Consider the following 24,074-nt stretch of genomic DNA (forward strand, 5'->3'; position numbering starts at 1 on the left):
CCAAATCAAGGCAGGCTTTAGATTTTACTTAGGGTCTTAAGGTTCTTGGGCCTACCAGGAAGTGACAAGTTTTATGTATTCACTGTAAGGCTGGGAACTCTTGAAGCCAGGCATGTGATGACCCTTTTTAAATATGACTTTTCAATCAAAGCCTAGTAATATAATCAGTATTTCCAATAGTATCCTGCTTATAAAGGGAGAGCAGATTTTTACTGAACTTACAGAAATAAAATAAGAATGCTTACAAATAGTGTCTGAATTTTGGAGGACTCAAGTAGGGAGAAAGGCAAATGCTTCCACTTTTGTTCACAAAAGTATACTTCCCCAAATTATTGCAAACTATAACTAATGAAAGAAAAATTCCTTGAATCTGAAAAAAATATTTAAGTGTAGAACCAACATTTTAAATAAAAGTCATAAAGTTATCCTTATCAATTACTTAACTTTCGTTAATTAATTTTGCTTTCCTTAATTAGTAATTTTGGGCTATAGCTGATTGCAAATGCTTCTAGAGAAGAATTTAAAACAATAATCATGCATGAGAAAAATCCAGAACAGCTATGATCAAAACTCTGATAAGAGTTTACAAGGAAATTGTAAGAAATAATGTAGAAATAATTGCAAGAAAATTTAAAAGAAAATTTAGGTATTTTTGTGGCATACAATCATTAAACTAAATAATCATACTCAAGACTGATAACACATATTATGATATATTAGTCAATTCTTGCATTGCTGTAAAGAAATACCCAAGATTGGGTCATTTATAAGGAAAATAGGTTGAATTGGCTCATTCTTATGCAGGCTGTACAGGAAGCATCATGCTGGCATCTGCTTGGCTTCTGGGGAGGCCTCAGGAAACTTACAATCATGACAGAAGGAAAAAGGGGAGAAGATGTCTCGCATGTCCAGAGCAGGAGCAAAAGAGAAAGATGCTGGGGCGGGGGGAGGCGCTACACACTTTTAAACGATCAGATCTCACAAGAACTCACTATCCTGGGGACAGTACCAAGTTGACGCTACTAAGCCATTCATGAGGACCTGCTCCCATGATCCAATCACTTCCCACCAGGTTGCACCTCCAACATTGAGGTTTACAATTTCAACATGAGATTTGGTTGGGGACACAAATCTAAACCATATCATATAACATCTTGGAATTTTAAGATCTCATGCAATTTGGAACACATATTAGTAACATATTTATATAAATATAACTTAAAGGGAGTTAAGCATCATTTCTTATTTGATATGCTTCCCATATGATTTGCCAAATAAGCCTAATCATTTAGTATCTCTACAAGATCAAAAAGGCTCAATTTAGGGTTTTGATATTGAGGAAACCTGCCAAAGATGTCAAAAGGTTCAAAATACTTGATTAAGCAGAATCATATGTCACTCCTAAATAAGCAAAGTGATAATCAGAAGACTTCGAAAAGAATACAGATTTACACGGATGTGAAAACCCTGAACTTTTTAAAGTTCAGTTTCCCCAAGTAATCAAAAGCCTAATAAAAACAACATGAAGCAAAGGAATTATCTCAGCAAAACACAGACTCTTAGTTTACTAGGCCAGTTACCTAATAGGTAAAGGGGAAACAAACCTCCTTTAGTATGATTGCCTCTCCTTATGGAAAGCCCATTTGCATAACCTGAAAGTTAAACCTGATGTGAAGGGTATTTGAATTTAATCAGGCACAGAAAGAATGTATCCAGAATTCTAAGCATATGCTATTATAGAGAAATGTAAACAAGAAAACTAGTACGTTGAACATGGAAATCCTTGGTTGTTGGGAACAGCATAGGAAGCTTCCTGGTTACACGGAACAATTCAGACACATCAAGAAAAGCCAAGAGTGTAAAATCAAGTTACAATGAAGGAAAACTTTGGTTTTCTAGATCTTCAGAATAAACATTTTAGCATCAGGCCATGACAGCAGTGTTAGAACAAGAGAAAAAGTTACAGGAGATGACAAAAAGGTTGAAGGAGATGGTTATCATTGTGGCCACGCAAAAAGAATTTACCTTTTCAAGGACCAAGAGAAAGAGAGCTGCATTTACAACCTCAAAACAGGAAAATTATATAGATCTCAGGAGGAAATGTGCCAGAAACAGAAACTGTTTGTAGTTTAGAGGATTACTATTAAGGGAACAGATTTGCAAATTAAAAATTAAAACCTCTTGCAATTTTACTAAGAGCAAATCAGTATTTTAAGAAAATCTTGTTTTAATACCGGAGATCAAATTTTAAAGTTCTGTATCAGTGTATTTTTAACATCAAAGTTTAATCCTGAGAAAGACTCATATACGTTTTCTTTTCAATTGTAGCCAACCTGAGTGCACAGAAAATTGCTTTTATAAACTTTCTTTTCATGCAGCTTATGATTTACTTAGACCTTTGATGACATGCTTAGACTTTCTTCTCTGTTCCATACTTCCTCTTTCTTAAATAACCAGTCATTTTACTGTAAGACAAAAATGTATCACACAAGGTTCTTTCTCATTTCTCTTTTCTTTTCAACCTTCCTTATCAAAAAACACATTCTACCCTCCTCATACACTTGCAAACAGAATGCCCTCTGCCCTAAATAGCTTAATCACACACTTTAATCACCATACTATTTCTTAGCAACCCTAATTTTCAGTGAAAATCTGCCATACCGACAATCCAAGAATACACGTTTTACAATTTCAAGAGACACAAACTTTCTAACAGAACATCTTTTTAATATGAAAAAGTTCATTTTTACTAACAGATCCAAAGAACTCTTGTTCTTCTGAATTAAGAAGCCAAAAGTATGTAAGCCTAAACTCATATTTAGCAATAGTGTCTTAGTATTATCTTATTTCTAAATGATCTAGATATGCAATGAATATTAACCATTTAATTTAGCTCAGAAAAATTCTATAGCTATAGTTACTAAAAAGATTTGGAGAAGCCTTCCTAAGTAAACATATTACAAAACACAACCATTACCGAAAGTTAATTTAAAAACTTTTATCCCATCTGCATCCACCCCATCTATTCATTTTTAATAATTATGCCTGGAAAATTTCATGATACTTCAGGCAAATCTAGCATAATCTCAAGCTGTTTTCTATCAACCAACTTTATATTACTGAATGGCAGGCAAGTATAATAAAATTAAAAACCTTAATGTTAAATATATGCATATTTTTCTGATAACTCAAAGACATAGCCATTCTCATCAAACAATATTAGACTAGTCTTACCCACCTAAAAATTACTAAGTGATATGAACTTTAAAAGCATTTTGACTTATTTGCTTAATTTATGAGTACCCATTTTTAGAAGCCAATCTGGTAGACAATATACTAACAGACATGTATATGCACACACACAAAAAAATACAGGTAGGCACAACTAATGATCTTTTAGCTTTTATTTTAAAACTTGAGCCCTGAGTCGGGTAAAACCCCCTTGTTTAGAAGACAGTTAGATTCAACCAGCGTTTCTGTAAATAAAGTAAGTTGAAATGTATCTGTCCCACATAGCAAAATCCCTTACCAAATTTTAGAGAAAAGAGGGTGGCAAATTGACATCTCAAATACAGAAAGAATTTAAGCTTTCTCAACAAGGAGTCTGCGTGTACTAGAGGAGGATTAAAATTAATGCCAAAGTAACATAAATCACAGGAATTCATCACGGGACAAGAAAACACACAGATGAATCTAGAGAAATAGTTTAGAACCTCTTCTTAAAATAACTAGGTGAGAACCTGAAAGAGGAAGGAGGGAATGAAGGATAAAGCTGGTGAAGAAAGGTGCAGAAGACAGGTAGAGCAACAGGCAAGGCAGCTAGTGGAAGAATGGTTTCAATGTTGTTTCTACAGCTTTGGTGTTGGTCCTGCAAGCGCTAATCTTTCTACTTCACTAATGTGCTCACTCACTTTGTAGTTATTTTCCCGAAGAGAGGTGATGACTGCCTTGATTCCATTGAGGACTTTCAAAGTACCAACTGAAAAAGGCTTCCCATTGTCTCTGGGAGGTTTGGTATTTTCTTTTTTCCAGTTGTGTGTGTAGACTGGCAAGTTTTGGAATTTTAAAGGAGTCCCACTTTGGCCAGTAAAGTTTCAGATTATTCTGGGTAATTTTTGTCCAGAGACTTAGCCAATTACAACACCTGAAACCATAATTTTGGCTCGTAAATCCAGCTGGAGTGCCAGATAGGAAGAACTGAAAGCATGGCCTACTCATTGCAGTGACCTGACAAACTTGCTCCTTTCAGTGCCCTTACTGTGAGCATCCCCACAAAACCTTATAGACTGGCATAGACTGACTGAGAAGCCCTTCCTAAACCCTGGGCCAACAGGGAAAGTCCTCTCCAGCGTCTGGATGGAGGGAACTGGCTGGAAAGGCTTCCTCCTAAACTTGGGGTCAAGAGGAAATTTCCCCTTTGCAGTCTAGATGGGGGGACCGGCTGAGAATGCTCCCTTACCCAAGCCCATGGCTAAAAGAAGTTTCTCTTTGAGGTTCCAATAGATGAGACCTATGGGGGAAAAATAGTCTCCGAGACCTCATCCAAAGCATGGAAGGTATGAATTCAGGAAGACTTACCAGACGACCTCTCGACCCTCATTACCCCCACCTCATGGTCCCAAAGTTGTAATCCTGTTTGTGTGTCTGTGTATTTACATGCATGAAATGAAATATCAAAATACTCTAAAATAACAGTGAGTACTGTTCCTTGAAATTATTTAAGACAACTGAGCTCAAGGACTTCTTGGAGGCACAAATGAGTTTGTTAAGGACTGTGCTGGGAGAAAAATCAGGATTCCTTTCTTATTCCGCTTCTGACACTATAAATGTGAACAAAAGTTCTCCGAAAAGGAATCTGGAAGAAAGAGATTTTATTCCAGTGAATAATTTGCACCAGCCTTCAGTGTGAAACAAAGGTATTTTCCAGAGAACAAAAGGAAGTCTAGGGTTTTATAGCAAAAATCCCACCTAGGGTCCCAATCAGGTGTATTTATGCAAATGAAGGATTGAAACTCACTTAGTCCTGATTGGGTGACACGGCTGCATCCTGATTGTTTTATACAACTGAACTCTGATGAATCAATACCATTGTGTTTTGATTGGTTGACCCAGGAGAGCTCTTAAAGCCCCAAAGTTAGAAAGGGTGGGCTTTCCAGGAAGTCACAGTACTTGTGTGACCTCTAGTCAGCAAATGGCTACTTGGCTTTATTTTAAATTCAGACCTAGTTGGCCACTTGGGCTCCGTCTTGAAGGACTATTTCTGTTTCATATTTGTTCACATCACAGATTTGTAGGCGTGCTGTTCCTATCATTGTAGTTGTAATTTCCAGTTCCCTTATGACCAATGATATTAAGTATCTTTTCCTCTGTTAGCCATTTGAATATTTTTTTTGTGTGATATGCATGTTCCAATCCTTTGCCTATTAGGTTTCCTGCATTTTATCATTAATTTGTAGAAATTCATTGTATATTGTACACTCTGTTAGTGATTGTACACAGATGTTGGTTGCAGACATCTTCTTTAACCTCTTTGGCTTTCCCTTTCACTCCTTCATGGGCCCAAAATTATATTTGTGTTTATGTGTCTGTGTATTTGCATGCATAAAATGGAATATCAACATGCTCTGAAATAAGAGTGGGCTCTAATCTTGGAAATTTTTTTTTCTTTTCATGAGTGTGTATGTGTGTGTGGGCATGTGTGGATGTCTCAAGACCACCTTTACGCTTGATAATTCACAAACAGGACTCATAAGACTCAGGAGCATGTTAGACTCCCATCTGGGCTTCATTCCTCTAAAAGGCTGTAGAGCAAGAACAACAGGAAAAAGGTGTAAGTCAAGCAGTCTGGAGAGGGTAGCCATAAGCTTTTGAGTTCTTCACCACCTGAGTTGCACAGGGTGTGCTCCCTCCAGCAGTGAACTACCAGGACATGTTTGAAACCACTGGCCAGGAAAAGCCTGTTTGAGTCTCAGGGTCTGCCATTATATGAAGGGCTAGACACGCAGGCACATCCTGCCATGTGCCCAGCTATGGTAACCAAATCTCAGGACCCCGACAATGAATGAGGTGCACATCGTTAATCTTGACGTTTGTGCAAAATGATCGCAAGCTAGCATGTCATGGAGTATTGCTCCAGGTGTACATGATAGAATCACCAACCACGAATATAAAGAGCCTCTGGAGGGTCATCTTTCCAAAGTTTGGCCCAACAGCAATCATGGTTTGAGGCTCCTGTGGAGATATGCAAGGGGTGAGCAGCTGGACCTGTTATGGCAACTCTTCCCTCAAAGGTAGCTGTATCAACAGCATTTCTTTGTGAGAAAACCAACTCCAAGAGAGAGTAGAATACTCTTCAAATTGTAAGCCCACAAATGTGCTAGAATGAATTTTTATTTAAAAAAGAAACAGAAGGTTATGCGGGAGAGAGCTTATCTGTTCCTTGATAACTAAGTGATCTCTGAAACTTGCTCAGTGCTTTTTAGCCCTTTCATTAACTTCTAGCCTAGGATTTGGGTTACAGAGTTATAGACTCAACATTCTATCCTGGGCTCATTTTATTAATTCTTATTTTCTGAGCTCATCATTTATTTTATAATATTCACTTTTATGAATGTGGAATTGTTTGTAATATTCTCTTTTGGGTATCCTTTTGAACTTGTGGTTCTATCATCTCATTTATTCCTATTCTGATTTGCATTTTCTTTCTTTTTCCAATTGAATTAAACTACCTAGAAACATATCTGTTTAAACATGTTTTCAAAAACTAAGCTCTTTTTCAAAGTGTTATTTTTTCATTTTATTATTTATTAATTGCTATTTATATTTTTAATTCTCCCATTGTTTCTTTTTTTCTTAGGAGCAGAATGGCTAGAAAAGTTTCATTTTCTCTTAATACTGTAAGTGTTGAAGATTATGGCTTTTCCTATGATACAGCTGTGCTATTCATTCATTTAAAGACACCTCTTTGAAGTATCTTCCCAGCCTGCAGCTTCTCTCCTTTCCACCTGCAAGGGTGGGTGGCTACAGGCATGTTTAGTCAATATAAACAACCAACTGTGGCTCTCAGAGTCTCTGTCCTACAAATTTGAAGGGGCTTGAAAATCTAACAGAAATTTTTCTTTATGAATGAAGATATATCTTCAACATCTTCAACACTTATATAATATTGACTAAGCCCAAATACTGCAGTGTTATTAACTTTACATCTCTTCGTAGGGCGAAGGTAGGTGAAAAATAGAGAGGAAAACTTAAATTAAAAAAGATAAGATGCTTCATTTAGCAAACTGTGTGTCAGGTTTTCTTTCAGTTGGAGGCTCAGAGAAAAGTTAGGAAGAAGCTGGTCTTCCTACTTACCCTCAAGGTGCTCAGTGGTGGGAAACAGACTGGCACGTGACTGTGGAGTGTCAAGGTCCGAGGATACAAATAGCCTTGGTGGGGGACACAGGAGAGGCTACTAACCCAGATATGTGGGGGGTTATAGGCTATATCATGTCCCCCAAAATTCATGTTCAGGCCTGGCCCCCAGTGCCTCACAGTATGACTGTATTTCAAAATAAGGCTTTCAATAGGTGATTACATTAAAATGAGAACATTATGGTGGGCCCTAACCCAATCTGACTGGTGTCCTTCCCAGAAGAGGAAATTTGGACCTTCAAGGAGACGCCAAGGATGCAAGCACAGAGGAAAGGTCCCGTGAGAACACAGAGAGAAGGAGGCGGTCTGCACGCTAGAAAGAGAGGCCTCAGAAAAAGCAAACCCTGCTGGCAACTTGATCTCCAGCTTCTCTGGCCACCTGAACTTTGAGAAAACAAATTTTCTATTGTTTAGGCGGCCCAGTCCGTGGTATTTTGTTATGGCAGCCAGGATAGACTAATACATCCAGAGAGGTGGACGGCATAGGGAAAAGGTCAAGCAGGCTTGAGGATGCAGAACTGTCTTAGAGAAGAAAAGGGAGTAACTAGAAGACTCTTACTTTCATATGCTACATACACGTGAAACCACTGGCACATGCTAAATGTCCAAAAGTGAAATTCCTGAGAGAGAATAAAAACTATTCTATTCTCAAAGAGCTAAAAAATTTTAAACTCCTAATTCTTCTTTCTTCTTAGCCTATTAACCCACACTCCAACCACCTATCTATATTTCACGTTTGTTAAGACTTTTTTTTCAGAATTAAATATAATCCCAAGTTTAAGTCCAATACTATTAAGACATAAAAAAAACTGCTTTCAGCTCATCTAATGTTTTCAATCTTCGTCTCAATTCTATTTTTTTGAGAGAGTTTCCCTGGAGAATATTATCTTTTTGTTTGTTTTTGGTTTGCTTGACATCATTTTTAAAAGGCATCAGTTAATGAGTAAACACAGAATAAAATATCCAAATAACTGCGCAAACACTGTTACACTGTTAGGCAGTTACACTGTTAGGCAGCAACAGTGCTGATGCTGGACTGTGGCAGGCAGAGGGTGCTATCCTGACACACTTCACCTTAGTGCAGGAAACTTCAATTTGGTGGAAGAAAGGCGATTTCGAGGTGCCAATCTGGGCGACACTTCCCAGTTGGAGAGTCAGCAAAAGGGAGAGGGCAATTCCAAGAAGAGGGAAAAGCTTGTGCACAGGTGAGTGTGTGCAAAGGTGAGTGTGTGCAAAGGTGAGTGTGTGCACAGGTGAGTGAGTGCACAGGTGAGATAAGATACAGGAGAGGGAAGAGCCAGAACTGCGCCCTGTTCCCGCAGGAAAGCAGCTCTGCAGGATTAGAGGGGCGGGGACGCGTGGTCAGAGCTAGGAGTTGAGGTCGGGGAGGGGGCCCATGGTCTGCAGGGCCTGGTCAGTCATCCAAGGGCAGTAGTGCGCCTGCAAGTGGGCGTTGAAGAGCCAGTTACACCGGGAAGGGACTTCTCTGTCCCTCTGTCCCTCGCGCGTGCACCCCCGCCCCCCTCCATGCACCCGGCATACGCCGCAGAGGAGGAACTCAAACCAGGGTCGGGGCCGCCAGCCACCCGCAGAACGCACACGGAGCTACCTTGGGGCCGACGGCGCGGGGCCTCATTCGGCGTCAGCCCCGGGAGCCGGCGCCTGGGGACCGCGCAGGCCCGCGGAGCCGCGCACCTGGGGCCCCGGGGCCGAGCGTCTGCTCCCGAGCGCCGGCCGTTTATCGCGCAAATCTCGCGGCGAGGAGGAGAGGCCGGAAGGGCGCCCCAGCCCCAGGGCTCCTGCCCTGCTGTGGCCTCCGGCTTTCGTTTCCCCGCAACTCTTCGCTTTCGTTTCCCGCTGGCGCCTGGCTGCCTCCGGGTTTCGTTTCCCGCCGGCGCCTGGCTCCCGCCGGGTTTCGTTTCCGAGGCGGGGCCGAGGGCGGCGTCGCTGAGGCGCCCATGGCCTTCGCCCGCCCGCTCCTGCGCGGGCCACTGTCGGGGCCGCTGCTCGGGCGGCGCGGGGTCTGCGCTGGGGCCATGGCTCCGCCGCGCCGCTTCGTCCTGGAGCTTCCCGACTGCACCCTGGCTCACTTCGCCCTCGGCGCCGACGCCCCCGGCGACGCAGACGCCCCCGACCCCCTCCTGGCGGCGCTGCTGGGGCCCCCGGAGCGCAGCTACTCGCTGTGCGTGCCCGTGACCCCGGACGCCGGCTGCGGGGCCCGGGTCCGGGCGGCGCGGCTGCACCAGCGCCTGCTGCACCAGCTGCGCCGCGGCCCTTTCCAGCGGTGCCAGCTGCTCAGGCTGCTCTGCTACTGCCCGGGCGGCCAGGCCGGCGGCGCACAGCAAGGCTTCCTGCTGCGCGACCCCCTGGATGACCCTGACACCCGGCAAGCGCTGCTCGAGCTGCTGGGCGCCTGCCAGGAGGCACCACGCCCGCACCTGGGCGAGTTCGAGGCCGACCCGCGCGGCCAGCTATGGCAGCGCCTCTGGGAGGTGCAAGACGGCAGGCGGCTACAGGTGGGCTGCGCACAGGTCGTGCCCGCCCCGGAGCCCCCGCTGCACCCGGTGGTGCCAGACTTGCCCAGTTCCGTGGTCTTCCCGGACCGGGAAGCCGCCCGGGCCGTTTTGGAGGAGGTAAGAGTTCTGTCCCTTTCCAGCTCCCAGCGTGGCATCTGAACCCTTCAGACCAGAGAACTGGACCAAGAAGCTGGTCTGTAAAGCCGGTTCTTGCCTGGGTGGTTTGTTTATTTCCGTTCACAAATCAGGTAGGGAAGGTGTCCTGTATGCCAGGCAACTCTTTTAAGATTCTTGTTTGCAAGGATCTTCCAGCCTGACGTGGAACATAGACCTACACCAAGCCACGCGATGCTTGCTGTAAAAGCATCCCAACAGCAGTACAGAGGGAGTAAAGGGGCTGCCGGGAGTGAGGGAAAATAATGTCAGCTGGGAAGTAATTTTATTTGCTGATGATTACCATTCAAGGATCTTGGGGTGAAAAAGAAAATGCATGAGTTTAGGGGGTTTAAGAAATTTAGACTTAAATACTGTTTACCTACCGACTGACTGGCCATGAACCTTGTGCAGGTTACTCAACTACTCTAAGTTTTGCCCTTTGACATGTACAATTCCCACCTTGCGGTGTTGTCCTGATTAAGGAAACATCTGACTCACAGCAGGTACTCACAGAAAGAGACTGAAAATTCTTTCTGATCGCAGGCTAGGCAGATGTCCTCCTGTGACACAGATGAGCCCTGAGGATGCCCCATGGATCTTGGGAATATTTTCCAAGCTTACGGGACAGCGTTGTGGAGCAGTTAAGAGTGCAAGATCAACCACGTGTATTTAAATTTAAACTCTGGCATTTATTAGCTGTGTCACTTTGAGCAAGTTTCTTCAACTCTCTGCCTCAGTTTCCTTAATTCATATGGTGGGAATAATAATAGCGCCCTCCCCACCCCAGTTCACAGAGATTGGCAACTGAATACTTGTAAAGCACTTAGAAGATTGCCATGCTCAGAGCAAGCACATAAGTAAGTGTCTGAGCCTCGCTCTGAGATGCTGTGAGCGTGCAGTGAGATAATGCACATTGAGGAACTGGGAATTCCCAGGGGGACGCTGCTCTGCCAGCTTCGTGATTGCAGTGCTTGGCTGTTTATCTCAGCCCCCTGAATGGCTAGGAGAGGACATGCTGCAGATGAAGACTGCTCTCTCCAGCCCACTGTGCAGCTGATTTCCCATTCTTGTGACACAGTGTTCCCAGCGGGCCTGTAGTTCCATGGTTGCGGTGTCACAGGACATTGTGATGATGTGCCTTGCCTGGCCTTTCTCAAAGCTGCTCAGTGAAGCCTGCAGGCCACCAAGCGATTCAGACAGGGACAGCTGTTTCGAGCCTCGGCTGCTCAATATAAAATAAAACACTCCAGTCCATCCTAGCATCGAAATACTCTGAATTCCAATGGCCTGGCACAGTGCTCAGTATAACTTAGGCCTTATTAGCATGCGGCAATATTGTGCTCAGCAATTTAGGTGTGATTTCTGCAAAAGCCCCCTGGCTTCATTGCTGATGGATAGACATTGTTTTACAGTGTACCTCCTTTATTCCTGAAGCCCAGGCCGTGCTTGACCTGGTCGACCAGTGCCCAAAACAGATCCAGAAAGGAAAGTTCCAGGTTGTTGCCATCGAAGGACTGGATGCCACGGGTAAGATAATATTACCTTTTAGTTATAGGCAATGACACTAACTGATTAGTTGCAGAAACAGAAATACTTCCTGCAAAACCAAACTTTATATGGAGCCTTATGTGTGCCCCTACTGTGTGGCAGGCCCTGTGCTAGGCAGGCCCTGGGATGCAGAGATGAATAAGACCTTCAATATGAAGCAGCATGATGTGTGGGCGCGGATCCTCAGTGCTCTGGCGGAACACAGGAAGGGCACTGAACCTGGCCTCTGTGGGGCTTTGTCGGGTGGAGTGCATGGTCAAGGGTGATACCTGGATTGTGTTTTAAGTACAGATAGGAGTTGGTCAGGTGATGAAAGCAGGTAACATCCTCCAGACAGAAGAAATAGCCTGGGCAAAGGTGCAGGGGCTTGAACCAGGGTGGTGTGTCCAGGAACCACAGGCAATTCAGAGATTCTTCTGGAGCAAAATGTGGAAGAACTAGGAAATGGAAGAAAAAAAAGCCTTCTGAGCTGACAAACTGAGGTCAAAATACAATGTGTACTCACATGAGACCAAAGTACAAAAGGGGCAGACATGCTGCTCCTGTGGCCCAGGACACACTGAGGAGAGGGTTGATGTTGGAGAACTAGCATCTGAGTGGTTCAGCGTAGGAGTTTCTCCTCCTGTGTAAACTTGAGGGGTACAGACTTTTAATAATATAAAAGGCAATTTCCATATAGAGGCACTTGTGAACCCAGCTAGGGAGATGTGGCACAGGTGATGGCCCGTGTTGACCATCCTGGCTCCATGTGAAGGAGCGGGCCATGTACTGGCCTTCAGGGAGACCAGCTGTCATCACTCAAATGTACTGGCCATGCCCAGGACCCATCAGAGTTTCTTTCAGCTGCAGAGGGAATTGTAACACCATCAGTCCTTCAGCTGATGTGTTTTGTTGATCATTTATTTTGTACCCACAGCTAATTTAGATTTGGTGGGATTACAGGAGACATAAAAATTCAGCCTCAACACAAGCATCCACACATACAAATGTTACAAGGAGTTAGCATAGAGTGGCAGAAAGAACACAGGCTAGTGGTTCCGTCTGCCCTGCATTTGCGTCCTGCACCAAGGCCTGTCGGGAGGGTGAGTTTGGGTAAATTTGTTAACTTCTCCAGTGCTCAGTTTCTTCTTCTGTCAGATGATTAAATAATAACTGTTTTGCAGGGTCACTGGGAGAATTAGGAGTATAATGTGCTGAGTACTTGGCTGCTAGCAGACACTGAGAAATGGTAGCTACTGTTAGGGTCCGTCCTGACAACCTAAGAAAAGAAAATAGATAGTTGGCAATAAAGTGTTAAGTGTGTGATGGAGAAACTTAAAAATAAATCAAAAGAGTAGGAGCTCAGAGAAACTAGTGCACAGTGTGCTGGAGTAGATCTTCTCATCACCACCTGTCCTGAGCTCCAGGCAGCAGCTGAGAATTGTGAGATGGGCTCTGGGAAGGGGCTAATCTGTCACCCGAGGCTGTGCAAGGGGGAGTCAGAAAGTCAATGAGGCCTAAGCAGTGCCTTTGAGGAGAAAGCTGTAGCCTAAAGCAGATACAAAAGCTCTAAAGGCCAAGGCCAAGCCCAAAGGGGCAAGCACAGGAGTGAGTGGTAGAACCAGGGCTGGAAATTGGAAAGGGATTGCACAGAAGTGGAACCAGAGTATGAAGAAGGTAGAAAGAGAGGAGGGGCGAGAAGAGTTGCTGTGGATGCCAGGTGTGGGTTCATCAACTATAGACAATAAGAGGAGAGAAAGTCTTCAGGGTGGGGGACATGGTAAGAGGGTGACCAGTAGCTGGGCTGCCGGGAATAAAAGTCACACGTAAAAGGGGCTCTTGTGTCTAGACTCCCAATATCAGATGTGATCACTAACCAGAGTTTTTCCTCCGGGTTTCCTAATACCACACAGAGAAATCCTAACTTCCTATGGGTCTACAGCTTTTTATAAAGAATCCTGTTATTTAGTCTACTCATTTCATTTGCAGTTTGAGAGAATGTCTGTGCTCTTTCTACGTCAATATTAACTTTTGGGCTGTGGTTAAGATGTATATATTTTGTGTATGACCTGCAGGTAAAACCACGGTGACCCAGTCAGTGGCAGATTCACTTAAGGCTGTCCTCTTAAAGTCACCACCCTCTTGCATTGGCCAGTGGAGGAAGATCTTTGATGATGAACCAACTATCATTAGAAGAGCTTTTTACTCTTTGGGCAATTATATTGTGGCCTCCGAAATAGCTAAAGAATCTGCCAAATCTCCTGTGATTGTAGACAGGTAGGTATAAAGATGCCTTGAATTAGGCATTTTCTCCCTAATATATAAGTGTGTGTGTGTGTGTGTGTGTGTGTGTGTGTATACATACATGTATATGCCAGGAAAAAATTGTGTTTAAGTCAAACTGTATTATGATAATAATAGGAATTCTCCTTATGAATTGTTAATTACCTATACCAGGCACGGCATTTGCTAGAGAATTACATATATAATACTAGTATCTGGAACTATAACTTGAGTAGGTGAATGTTACATGTTATTCCCAGTTTACTGATGAGAACTATAGATCTCAGAAAGGTAAAATAACTTGCCAAGGTAAGCTGGAAGTAGCATACCGGGGACATTAATGAGTCTATACTTTCAGTCATTCATTTGTTCATTGGCTTATTCAACAAATACTTACTGGACACCTCCTGTGTGCCAAAGACTAGTCTCAATTCAGAGGATTCAATGATAAACCAGTGTATTAGTCCATTTTCATGCTGCTGATAAAGACATACCCGAGATTCGGCAATTTACAAAAGAAAGCAGTTTAATGGACTTACAGTTCCATGGGGCTGGGGAGGCCTCACAATCATGGTGGAAGGTAAAAAGCGTGTCTCACATGGCGGCAGACAAGAGTAGAGAGCATGTGCAGGGAAACTCCCCTTTTTAAAACCATCAGACCTTGTGAGACTTATTCACAATCATGAGAACAGCATGGTAAAGACCTGTCCCCATGATGCAATTACCTCCCACTGGGTCCTTCCCACAACACATGGGAATTCAAGATGAGATTTGGGTGGGGACACAGCCAAACCATATAACTCCACTCCTGGCCTCTCCCAAATCTCATGTCCTCACATATCAAAACCAATCATGCCTTACCAACAGTCCCACAACTCTTAACTCATTTCAGCATTAACTCAAAAGTCCACAGCCAAAGTCTCATCTGAGACAAGGTAAGTCTCTTCCACCTATTAGCCTGTAAAATCAAAAGCAAGTTAGTTATTTCCTAGATACAATGAGGCTACAGGCATTGGGTAAATACAGCCATTACAAATGAGAGAAATTGACCAAAACAAAGGGGCTACAGGCTCCATGCAAGTCTGAAATTCAGCTGGGCAGTCAAATCTTAAAGCTCCAAAATTATCTCCTTTGACTCCATTTCTCATGTCCAGATCATGCTGATGCAAGAGGTGGGTCCTCATGGTCTTGGACAGCTCCATCCCTGTGGCTTTGCAGGGTATAGCCCCCCTCCTTGCTGCTTTCACAGGCTGGTGTTGTCTGCAGCTTTTCCAGGTGCATGGTGCAAGCTGTCAGTGGATCTACCATTCTGGGGTCTAGTGGACAGTGGCTCTCTTCAAACAGCTCCACTAGGTAGTGCCCCAGTAGGGACTCTGTTGGGGCTCCAACCCCACATTTCCCTTCCACACTGCCCTAGCAGAGGTTCTCCATGAGAGCCCCACTCCTGTAGCAAACTTCTGCCTGGACACCCAGGCATTTCCATACATCCTCTGAAATCTAGGCGGAGGTTCCCAAACCTCCATTCTTGACTTCTGTGTACCTGTAGGCTCAACACCACATGGAAGCTGCCAAGGCTTGGGGCTTTCCCCCTCTGAATCAAGAGCCTGAGCTGTACCTTGGCCTTTTTTACTCAAGGCTAGAGTGGCTGGGACACAGGGCACCAAGTCTCTAGGCTGCACACAGCAGAGGACCCTGGGTCCACAAAACCATTTTTTTCCTCCTAAACCTCTGGGTCTGTGATGGGAGGGGCAGCAGCAGAGGTCTCTGACATACCCTCAAGACATTTTCCCCATTGTCTTGGTGGTTAACATTTGGCTTCTCATTGCTTATGCACACTTCTGCAGCCAGCTTGAATTTCTCCTCAGAAAATGGGATTTTCTTTTCTGTCACATTGTCAGGCTGCAAATCTTCCAAACTTTTATGCTGTTTCCATTTTAAAACCGAATACCTTTAACAGCATCCAAGTCACCTCTTGAATGCTTTGCTGCTTAGAAATTTCTTCCACCAGTTACCCTAAATTATTCTCTCAAGTTCAAAGTTCCACAAATCTCTAGGGCAAGGGCTAAATGCCACCAGTCTCTTTGCTAAAGCATAACAAGAGTTACCTTTGCTCCAGTTCTCAACAAGTTCCTCATTTCCATCTGAGACCACCTCAGCCTTGATTTCATTGTCCATATCATTATCAGCATTTTGGTCAAAGCCATTGAACAAATCTCTAGGGAGTTCAACCTTTCCCACATTTTCCTGTCTTCTTCTAAGCCCTCCAGACTGCTTCAACCTCTGTCTATTACCCAGTTCCAAAGTTGCTTCCACATTTTTGGGTATCTTTTCAGCAGCACCCCACTTCTGGTACCAATTTACTGTATTGGTTCATTTTCACACTGCTGATAAAGACGTACACAAGACTGGGCAATTTACAAAAGAAAGAGGTTTAATGGATTTACAGTTCCGTGTCGCTGAGGAGGTCTCACAGTCATGGTGGAAGTTATGGCACATCTCACATGGCAGCAGACAAGAGTAGAGAGCTTGTGTAGGGAAACACCCCTTTTTAAAACCATCAGATCTTGTGAGACTTAGTCACTGTCATGAGAACAGCATGGGAAAGACCTGCCCCTGTGATTCAATTACCTCCCACTGGGTCCCTCCAACAACATGTGGGAATTCAAGATGAGATTTGAGTGGGATCACAGCCAAACCATATCAATGAGATAGATAAGTCCCTATTTTCATGGAGCAAACTTAACATTATAGGAGAAGAAAAGTATCAAGTGAACAAATACATAAAATAATACATAAGATGAGGTAAGATAATATCAAAGCATGATAAATGCAGGGAAGAGGAAAAATCAAAGTAATGTGCTAAAAAATGGCTAACCCCCCACTAGATATGGTTTAGGAAGGCCTGTCTGAGAAAGCACCATTAGTCAGAGCCCTGATTAAAAAAAAAAAAAAAAAAAAAAGCCAAATGTGAAAATTCCCGGGTTAACAGAAAGCACTGTGGAGAAAGAAATCTGCAAGAATGAAGCTAAGACTGAAATAAGCTAACATATCTGACAACTAGAAAATGTTATATGTTCTGAAAAGATAGTAGATGAGGAGGTGCTTTGTGGATGAATGGGAAGAGGAAGGTTGGGGCAGGTCTGTAGGGCTTGTAGGCCATTCATAGAATGGATTTTATTCTGAGTGCACTGGGGAGCCATTGGAATGTTTCTGATAAAGGAGAGACATAAACTGATTTATACTTTAAAAATTCACCTGTAAGAAATAGCTTCACTTTGGGAGGCTGAGGTGGGTGGATCACGAGGTCAGGAGATCGAGACCATCCTGGCTAACACGGTGAAACCCCATCTCTACTAAAAATACAAAAAATTAGCTGGGCGAGGTGGTGGGCGCTTGTAGTCCCAGCTACTCGGGAGGCTGAGGCGGGAGAATGGCATGAACCCGGGGGGGTGGAGCCTGCAGTGAGCCGAGATCGTGCCACTGCACTCCAGCCTGGGCGACAGCGAGACTCCATCTCAAAAAAAAAAAAAAAAAAAAAAAAAAAAAAGAAATAGCTTTAGGTCAGGTGCAGTGGCTCAAACCTGTAATCCAAGCACTTTGGAAGGCTGAGGTGGGAAGAGTGCTTGAGCCCAAGAGTTCAAGACCAGCCTTGATAACATAGTGAGACCTTGTCTCTACAAAAAATATTAAAAAAAAATAGCTGGATATGGTGGCACCCACTTGTAGTCCCAGCTACTTAGGAGACTCAGGAAGGAGAATCCCTTAAGCCCAGGAGGTCGAGGCTGCAATGACAAAGCAAGAGGATGACAGAGCAAGAGGGGCCTTGTCTCAAAAAAAAAAAAAAAAAAATCCCAAAAACAATAAAACAAAAAACACAAAAAAGAAGAAAAAAAAATCTTTAAAAATACTATAAGAAAGAGGAAAAGATATGACAAGCAGGTCATACTGAACTTACATCACGATGACAAATGGATGAGAAGATTACAGTCACCGTGAGATTCCATTTTACTCCCATCTGGATTTCATTTTACTCCCATCCAGTTGGTGAAACTACTATCACTAAAGGTTTCTTCATATGATATGGATCAATAGAAACTCTCATATGATGCTAGTCAGAACATATCATATGATAGTAGCATAATCACTTAGAGAGCAGTTTGAGAAGATGTAGCAAAGTGGAAAATTGCTCCTGCCTACTGAAGAAACACTCACAAAAGTTTCTTTCAGCTTCCTTCGCACTGTTGCAAAATTTGAAAAACCTAAAGCCCATCAACAGGAGAAAGCAAAAATAAATACCAGCATATGTATAAGGTGGAAAACCATACAGCAGCAGTGTAAATATGTTGTGCAATGCACGAGGGCACACACATTACAAAACCATAATGTTGAATGAAAATGCCAAGTTGCCAAAAGATGTTTGTTCAGTAGAATACATGCGCAGTTATCCGTACTGCAAAGAGTAGAGAGATGAAAGGATGTTGAACAGCAGATTTAAGAAAGTTGTTCTCTGGGAAGTAGAGATAAATGTGGTTGATAAGGAGTTCAGAAGGACTTTGATTGTGATTGGATTATTTCTTAACATTTCTTGAATGTTCATTTTCTCCAAAGATTTACTTATTTTTGTAAACATAAGCAATTGCATTTAAGTATGGCATAGTTGGTAAAGAACATTAATCATAAATGTAAATCTCAAGGAATTTCAAGAAGTGAACACACTCAAGTCACCTGTACCCAGATCAAGAATGAGAGCCTGCCACAGCCCCTACACCCCTGTTCTGCCCCCACCCAGTCACTGCCCATTTCCTCCCCAGGGGTAGCAACTGTCCCAACTGCCATAGCCATATATTAGTTCTGCCTGTTCTTAAACTGCCTACAGATGCAACTATTTGTTAGGTATGGAGTTTTATTTGCACCTGACTTCTTTCATACCACATGTGTTTTGAAGATTTGCCTGTGTTGTTGTGAACTAAATTTTATGCATTTTTGGTGCACATATGGATGCAGTTCTGTTACATAGGTTCCCAGGAGCAGAACTGCAGGGGCATGGGGTTTGTGGCTGTTCAGGTTTGGTAGATGTTGCAAAAAGTATTCTAAAGAGGTTGAAAGCATGTTGAGTCTCCTCCCCTCCCCACAGCAGTATTTGCCAGTTCCCTGTGACTAACAGCCCTGTTGACATTTAGTATTACCAGGCTTTAATTTTGACTCCTCTAGTTTTTCCACTTGTTCCTGTTGGGTAAGCTGGTCACTGAAAAGCTGATTTGTCCTATCTGGACACAGAACTACTACTCCTTTCTTGAAAGTATATCTTTTTCTGTACACTTTTCTGTATGTCTGAAATATTCCATCAAGAGACCACCCTGACTGTATGTGGAGAATAAAGTGTGTGGTGGGGGAGGGGCAAGAAAGGAAAAAGAATCAGCTAGAAGGCTGTGGCTGCAGTCTAGGCTGTGATGGCCCTTGAGTCGTTTTAACCCTGGGATGACAATGGGGATGGCAATGGGGATAACATAATAATTTCAAGGTTGGCAAGTTACGTGGAATCTTAGGATGAACTGAGAAGGATATGAAATCTTGTTCCTTTATGGGAACGCTTTGCCTGGAAAATGTTTTTGCCCTATTGTTAACATGCCCGATGTTATCATATGTGATATCTGTATTAGTTCTTTCTCACACTGCTATAAAGACGTACCTGAGACTGGGTAATCTATAAAGAAAAGAGGTTTAGTTGACTGACAATTCCGCATGGCTATATGGGAGGCATGGTTGGGGAGGCCTCAGGAAACTTGCAATCATGGTGGAAATTGAAGGGAAACAATGGCAACAGGAGAGAGAGAGAGAGAGGCAGGGGCAGGGGCAGGGGCAGAGGCAGAGGCGAGAGAGCAGGGGGAAGTGCTACACATTTTAAACACCCAGATCTCATGACAACTCACCATCACGAGAACAGCAAGGGGGGTGTCTGCCCCCATGATCCAATCAACTCCCACAGGGCCTCATCTCCAACAATGGGAATTATTAGGTTGGTGCAAAAGTCATTGTGGTTTTTGATATTATTCTTAATGGCGAAAACCGCAATGACTTTTGCACCAACCTAATACACTTTGGCATGAGATTTTGGTGGGGACAAAGAACCAAACCATATTGACATCTTTTTTGATACAGTCTCCTTTATTTCAAAGAGAAAGACTAAGGTTTTCCTAGTAGGGTATGACTTTCGAGGTCCATTATGTCCTAGGATGCCTGTGGATCCTGAAGCAGCACTGGCCACTGTGTGCAGCAGGGATTTCTGCGCTCTGTCCCCCAGTTTTCTGATCTGTTAAGTGGGGATACTCATGCCCCCTTCCCTGCCTACTGTCAAGAGTTGTGATGAAGATTCAGTGAGTGGATGTGTGTGGAAGTACCCTGAAAATAGGAAATTGCTATTAAAATGTAAAGCATTATTATATGAGCAGTGTATAATGTGTTGGCAAATTGCTTTTGATTTGAACTAATGTGGCTTCCCTGATAGCAGGAGTGGAGAATACTAAATAGTGGGAAGCGTCTGAAATTGATGGGCTAAGGGTGTGATTATTTAAAACAAGCAGCCGTATTGTCAATGGGAGAACTCTATAGGAAACAGGTCCTTAATTCTTCCCTTGATTTGTCTTCTTTATGTGTGTGAATTGTCTGCAATTTAGTTCTTTAAAGAAATGCTGTATCACCTTGTCAGATGAAAAGAAAAGAGCAGTTATTTGTTGTCTTTGTGGGTTTTATTCATGTTCAAAGATTTTAATGAAATCCATTTTAGACAATACCATCATCTAGCTGAAAAATATGAGAGACAGTAATTTTTAACGGGGACCGTCGTTAAGGTTGGAGTCTTAATCACCCCTGTTACCTTTAAAAATCTATTCTTGCTGGTGATTTTTCTACAATAAAGAAGACTTTAAAAATAAGATAATATCAGACTCTATATTCATAGGTAGGTATTTAATTCAATGAATCTGGAGCATGTGCTGACCATGGTGTAAATTATAGTTTAAGTACCAGAAAAAGAAAACTGAGACCCTAATTGGCTTTTTTTGAGCTTGAGGGACAAAATTCATCTGGCAGAGAGAGTGAAAGTATAAGTTTGTGAGTAACAGGAGTTGGGTAAGTAACACATAGGAAGGTGTCCAGGCAGAATTCACAGGAGCTGGCAGTGGCCTGAAGCTCTCAGAGCACAGTTTTGGAGGTGAACAAGGGCTTTGAAGGATGGATGGTGTTGAGATTATCAACTCCCAAGTGATTTTTTTTTTTTTTTTTTTAGATGAAGTCTTGCTCTGTTGCCCAGGCTGGAGTGCAGTGGCGTGATCTCGGCTCACTGCAAGCTCCGCCTTCCGGTTTCACGCCATTCTCCTGCCTCAGCCTCCCAAGTAGCTGGGACTACAGGTGCCCGCCACCACGCCCGGCTAATTTTTTGTATATTTAGTAAAGACGGGGTTTCACCATGTTAGCCAGGATGCTCTCGATCTCCTGACCTCGTGATCCGCCCACCTCGGCCTCCCAACCAAGTGAATTTTTTACTTGTGTCCTTTTCAGTGCTGTCCTGTGTTCTGTAATCATAATTTGCAATGATCCGGCTTTAGTTATAACCAGTGTCTGATAAGAATTAGATATTTATCTTATAGTAACAGTGTGATACAGTTTTTTTAAGCACTTGTCTGTATTTGTAACAACTATGGAAGGAAAACAAACCTTGCATGATCTCTGTTTTCCAGATGAGGAGATGGAGGCTATATTAGCTTAGATGACTTTTACCTACATGTACAAAACAGGTGGGGCGGGGGACACAGGCAGAATGATGTACAGTTCAGGTAACACAGGGAATTTATTATGTGGATACCACTGTGTACTTTTCACTGTGGAGAGGAGTTCAATTCTAAAATGATCAAAATTTTAGGATTTTAAAGAATTGGGCCGGGCATGGTACCTCACGCCTGTAATTCCAGCACTTTGGGAGGCCAAAGCGGGTGGATCACTTGAGGTCAGGAGTTTGAGACCAGCCTGGCCAACATGATGAAACCCCATTCTATTAAAAATACAAAAATTAGCCGGGTGTGGTGGTGCATGCCTGTAATGCCAGCTACTTGGGAGGGTGGGGCAGGAGAAATGCTTGAACCTGGGAAGCAAAGGTTGCAGTGAGCTGAGATCGTGCCACTGCACTCCAGCCTGGGCAACAGAGTGAGACTCCACCTCAAAACAAAAACAAAAACAAAAACAAAGAATTGAAGGTGGTAATTTGAAAGTACAAATGAGGAGGGGCCCCTGGGTATCTCTATGTTGGAATGTTTATATCATAAATATTTATTGTGAGTGATGGTCCTTTTATATTGGGTCTGAATTGTCCATTTAGTCCTTTAAAATTGGAAGATGGCATGAACAGGGCAAGAGTATAATAAACTATGCTGATAAATGAAATCGTTCTAATTCATTTATTCATTTATACACCCAAATAACATTCATTCATTGCATATCTATTATGTGCCAGACATGCATTACTAAAAAATATTTCCCACTCAAGAAATTACCTAATGGAGGAGACAATAGATATTACACTTATAACAAGTAGCTCTGATTTGCAATGAGGAGTTTTTCAGTAGAGTCACGTAGAAAGGGTTTTGAGAGCACAGAGGAGAAAACAGTCAATTCTGTTTGGGGGCTTCCTAGGAGTCTGAAGGGAGAGGAGAGTTTTGCTGGCTGAGAACCTCACTCTCACCAGAGGAAAAGGTAAGCAGGTGCAGACTAGGAGGGATGTTCTGTGTCTTACCAGAAGACCAAGCATTTCCTGTAGGTTGTAGGAAGCCACTAGGCATTTTTAAATAGAGACTGATTTGACTTTTGTGCATGGTAATAACTTTGTTTCCTCCCCCCCAAATCACTTTTTAAAACAGCCAGCAGAAGGAGCGACTGACTTGCTTAGGGAGGACTTTCATGGAGCTGGGCAGGGCGTCTTTGTCTCCCTGTCTCATACTGAGGCACCATCAGCAGACTGGGTAGTTGGGAGAAACAAAGAGGCTTCTACCTCAGGGGTCCCAGAATGTGAATTTCATTGGCAAGTTCAAGTGAAAACAGTGTAGGAACTGACATGGCCTTTCCAGGATTTAGTCTGCCAAGACACAGCCCTTAAATACAAATGAACTGCCAAACAGGTTCATTGTCCCCTATCACCCTCCGTTCTTTCATAGAGGAACGCGGACAGCAGGACCAAAGAGATGCGGTGACAGAGGGGAGGCCACACTAAATGGTAGTTTGAGATGGGTCAATGGAGCTGTGTGAAGAACACACTGCATTATTACTGTTGTCAATTTTATTTTTTAAACAATATTGTATAACTTTTTTTAGTTTATAAAATTTAATTTTATTTAACTTATGCAATACTAGAAAAACTTCTGTAGAGCCAACCCTGGTTTCATCATTCCCGGCTGCTGATTTTCAGATGTTACTTTGACTTCTTCTGCAGACAGAGAACTCACTACCCCATTCCTTCTCAGGTACTGGCACAGCACGGCCACCTATGCCATAGCCACTGAGGTGAGTGGGGGTCTCCAGCACCTGCCCCCAGCCCATCACCCTGTTTACCAGTGGCCAGAGGACCTGCTCAAACCTGACCTCATCCTGCTGCTCACTGTGAGTCCTGAGGAGAGGTTGCAGAGGCTGCAGGGCCGGGGCATGGAGAAGACCAGGGAAGAAGCAGAACTTGAGGCCAACAGTGTGTTTCGTCAAAAGTAGGTGTCCCAGTGCAATGCAATGTGAGCGGCAGGCATTCCTGAAGGGAGGTGAACCACTGGCACTGGCTTTAGGATTGTGAGGAAGTGATATTGTTTCCAGTTTTCAAACACAAGAGACAACATCCTCTAAGTTACTTCAGCCCCTTCCAATGGGCTTGTCACCACAGGGCTGCAGCATTGTTATCTTAAAGCAAAGGTCATCGGACTAGGGATCAGACCCTGCCACTGATCCTGGCTGTGCTAGGAGCAGCTGCACCTGGGTAAGACAGTAAGTGTCTCTGTGCCTCAGTTTCCCCAGTCATAGTATAATCACACAGAGCACTAGATAACGAGCTCATAGTAACATCTACCTATTAGATGCTTCCCGTGTGTCAGGCATTTTACTGATGTTATGTCATCCTTGTGAGGAAAACATTAGCCGTATTTTACAGTT

At 43.3% G+C, this 24,074-nt stretch overlaps 1 protein-coding gene across 2 annotated transcripts in view; it reads left to right on the top strand.

The window, feature by feature from the left end:
- The first annotated feature begins 8,956 nt into the window (after positions 1-8,956).
- CMPK2 (cytidine/uridine monophosphate kinase 2) overlaps positions 8,957-24,074 on the top strand; it is a 28,898-nt gene continuing 13,780 nt past the window's right edge. Inside the window, exons 1-4 of one of the 2 annotated variants that reach the window (XM_031008266.3) lie at positions 8,957-10,046; positions 11,498-11,612; positions 13,688-13,889; positions 23,405-23,638. In XM_031008266.3, the coding sequence (XP_030864126.1) occupies positions 9,372-10,046; positions 11,498-11,612; positions 13,688-13,889; positions 23,405-23,638 (1,226 nt within the window). In that variant the 5' untranslated portion in view covers positions 8,957-9,371. The remainder of the gene's footprint in view (positions 10,047-11,497; positions 11,613-13,687; positions 13,890-23,404; positions 23,639-24,074) is intronic. The other variant, XM_063696075.1, reaches the window with a different exon arrangement.

This window comes from Gorilla gorilla, chromosome 12 (assembly GCF_029281585.2).
Source record: "Gorilla gorilla gorilla isolate KB3781 chromosome 12, NHGRI_mGorGor1-v2.1_pri, whole genome shotgun sequence".
NCBI classification, from domain to species: Eukaryota; Metazoa; Chordata; class Mammalia; order Primates; family Hominidae; genus Gorilla; species Gorilla gorilla.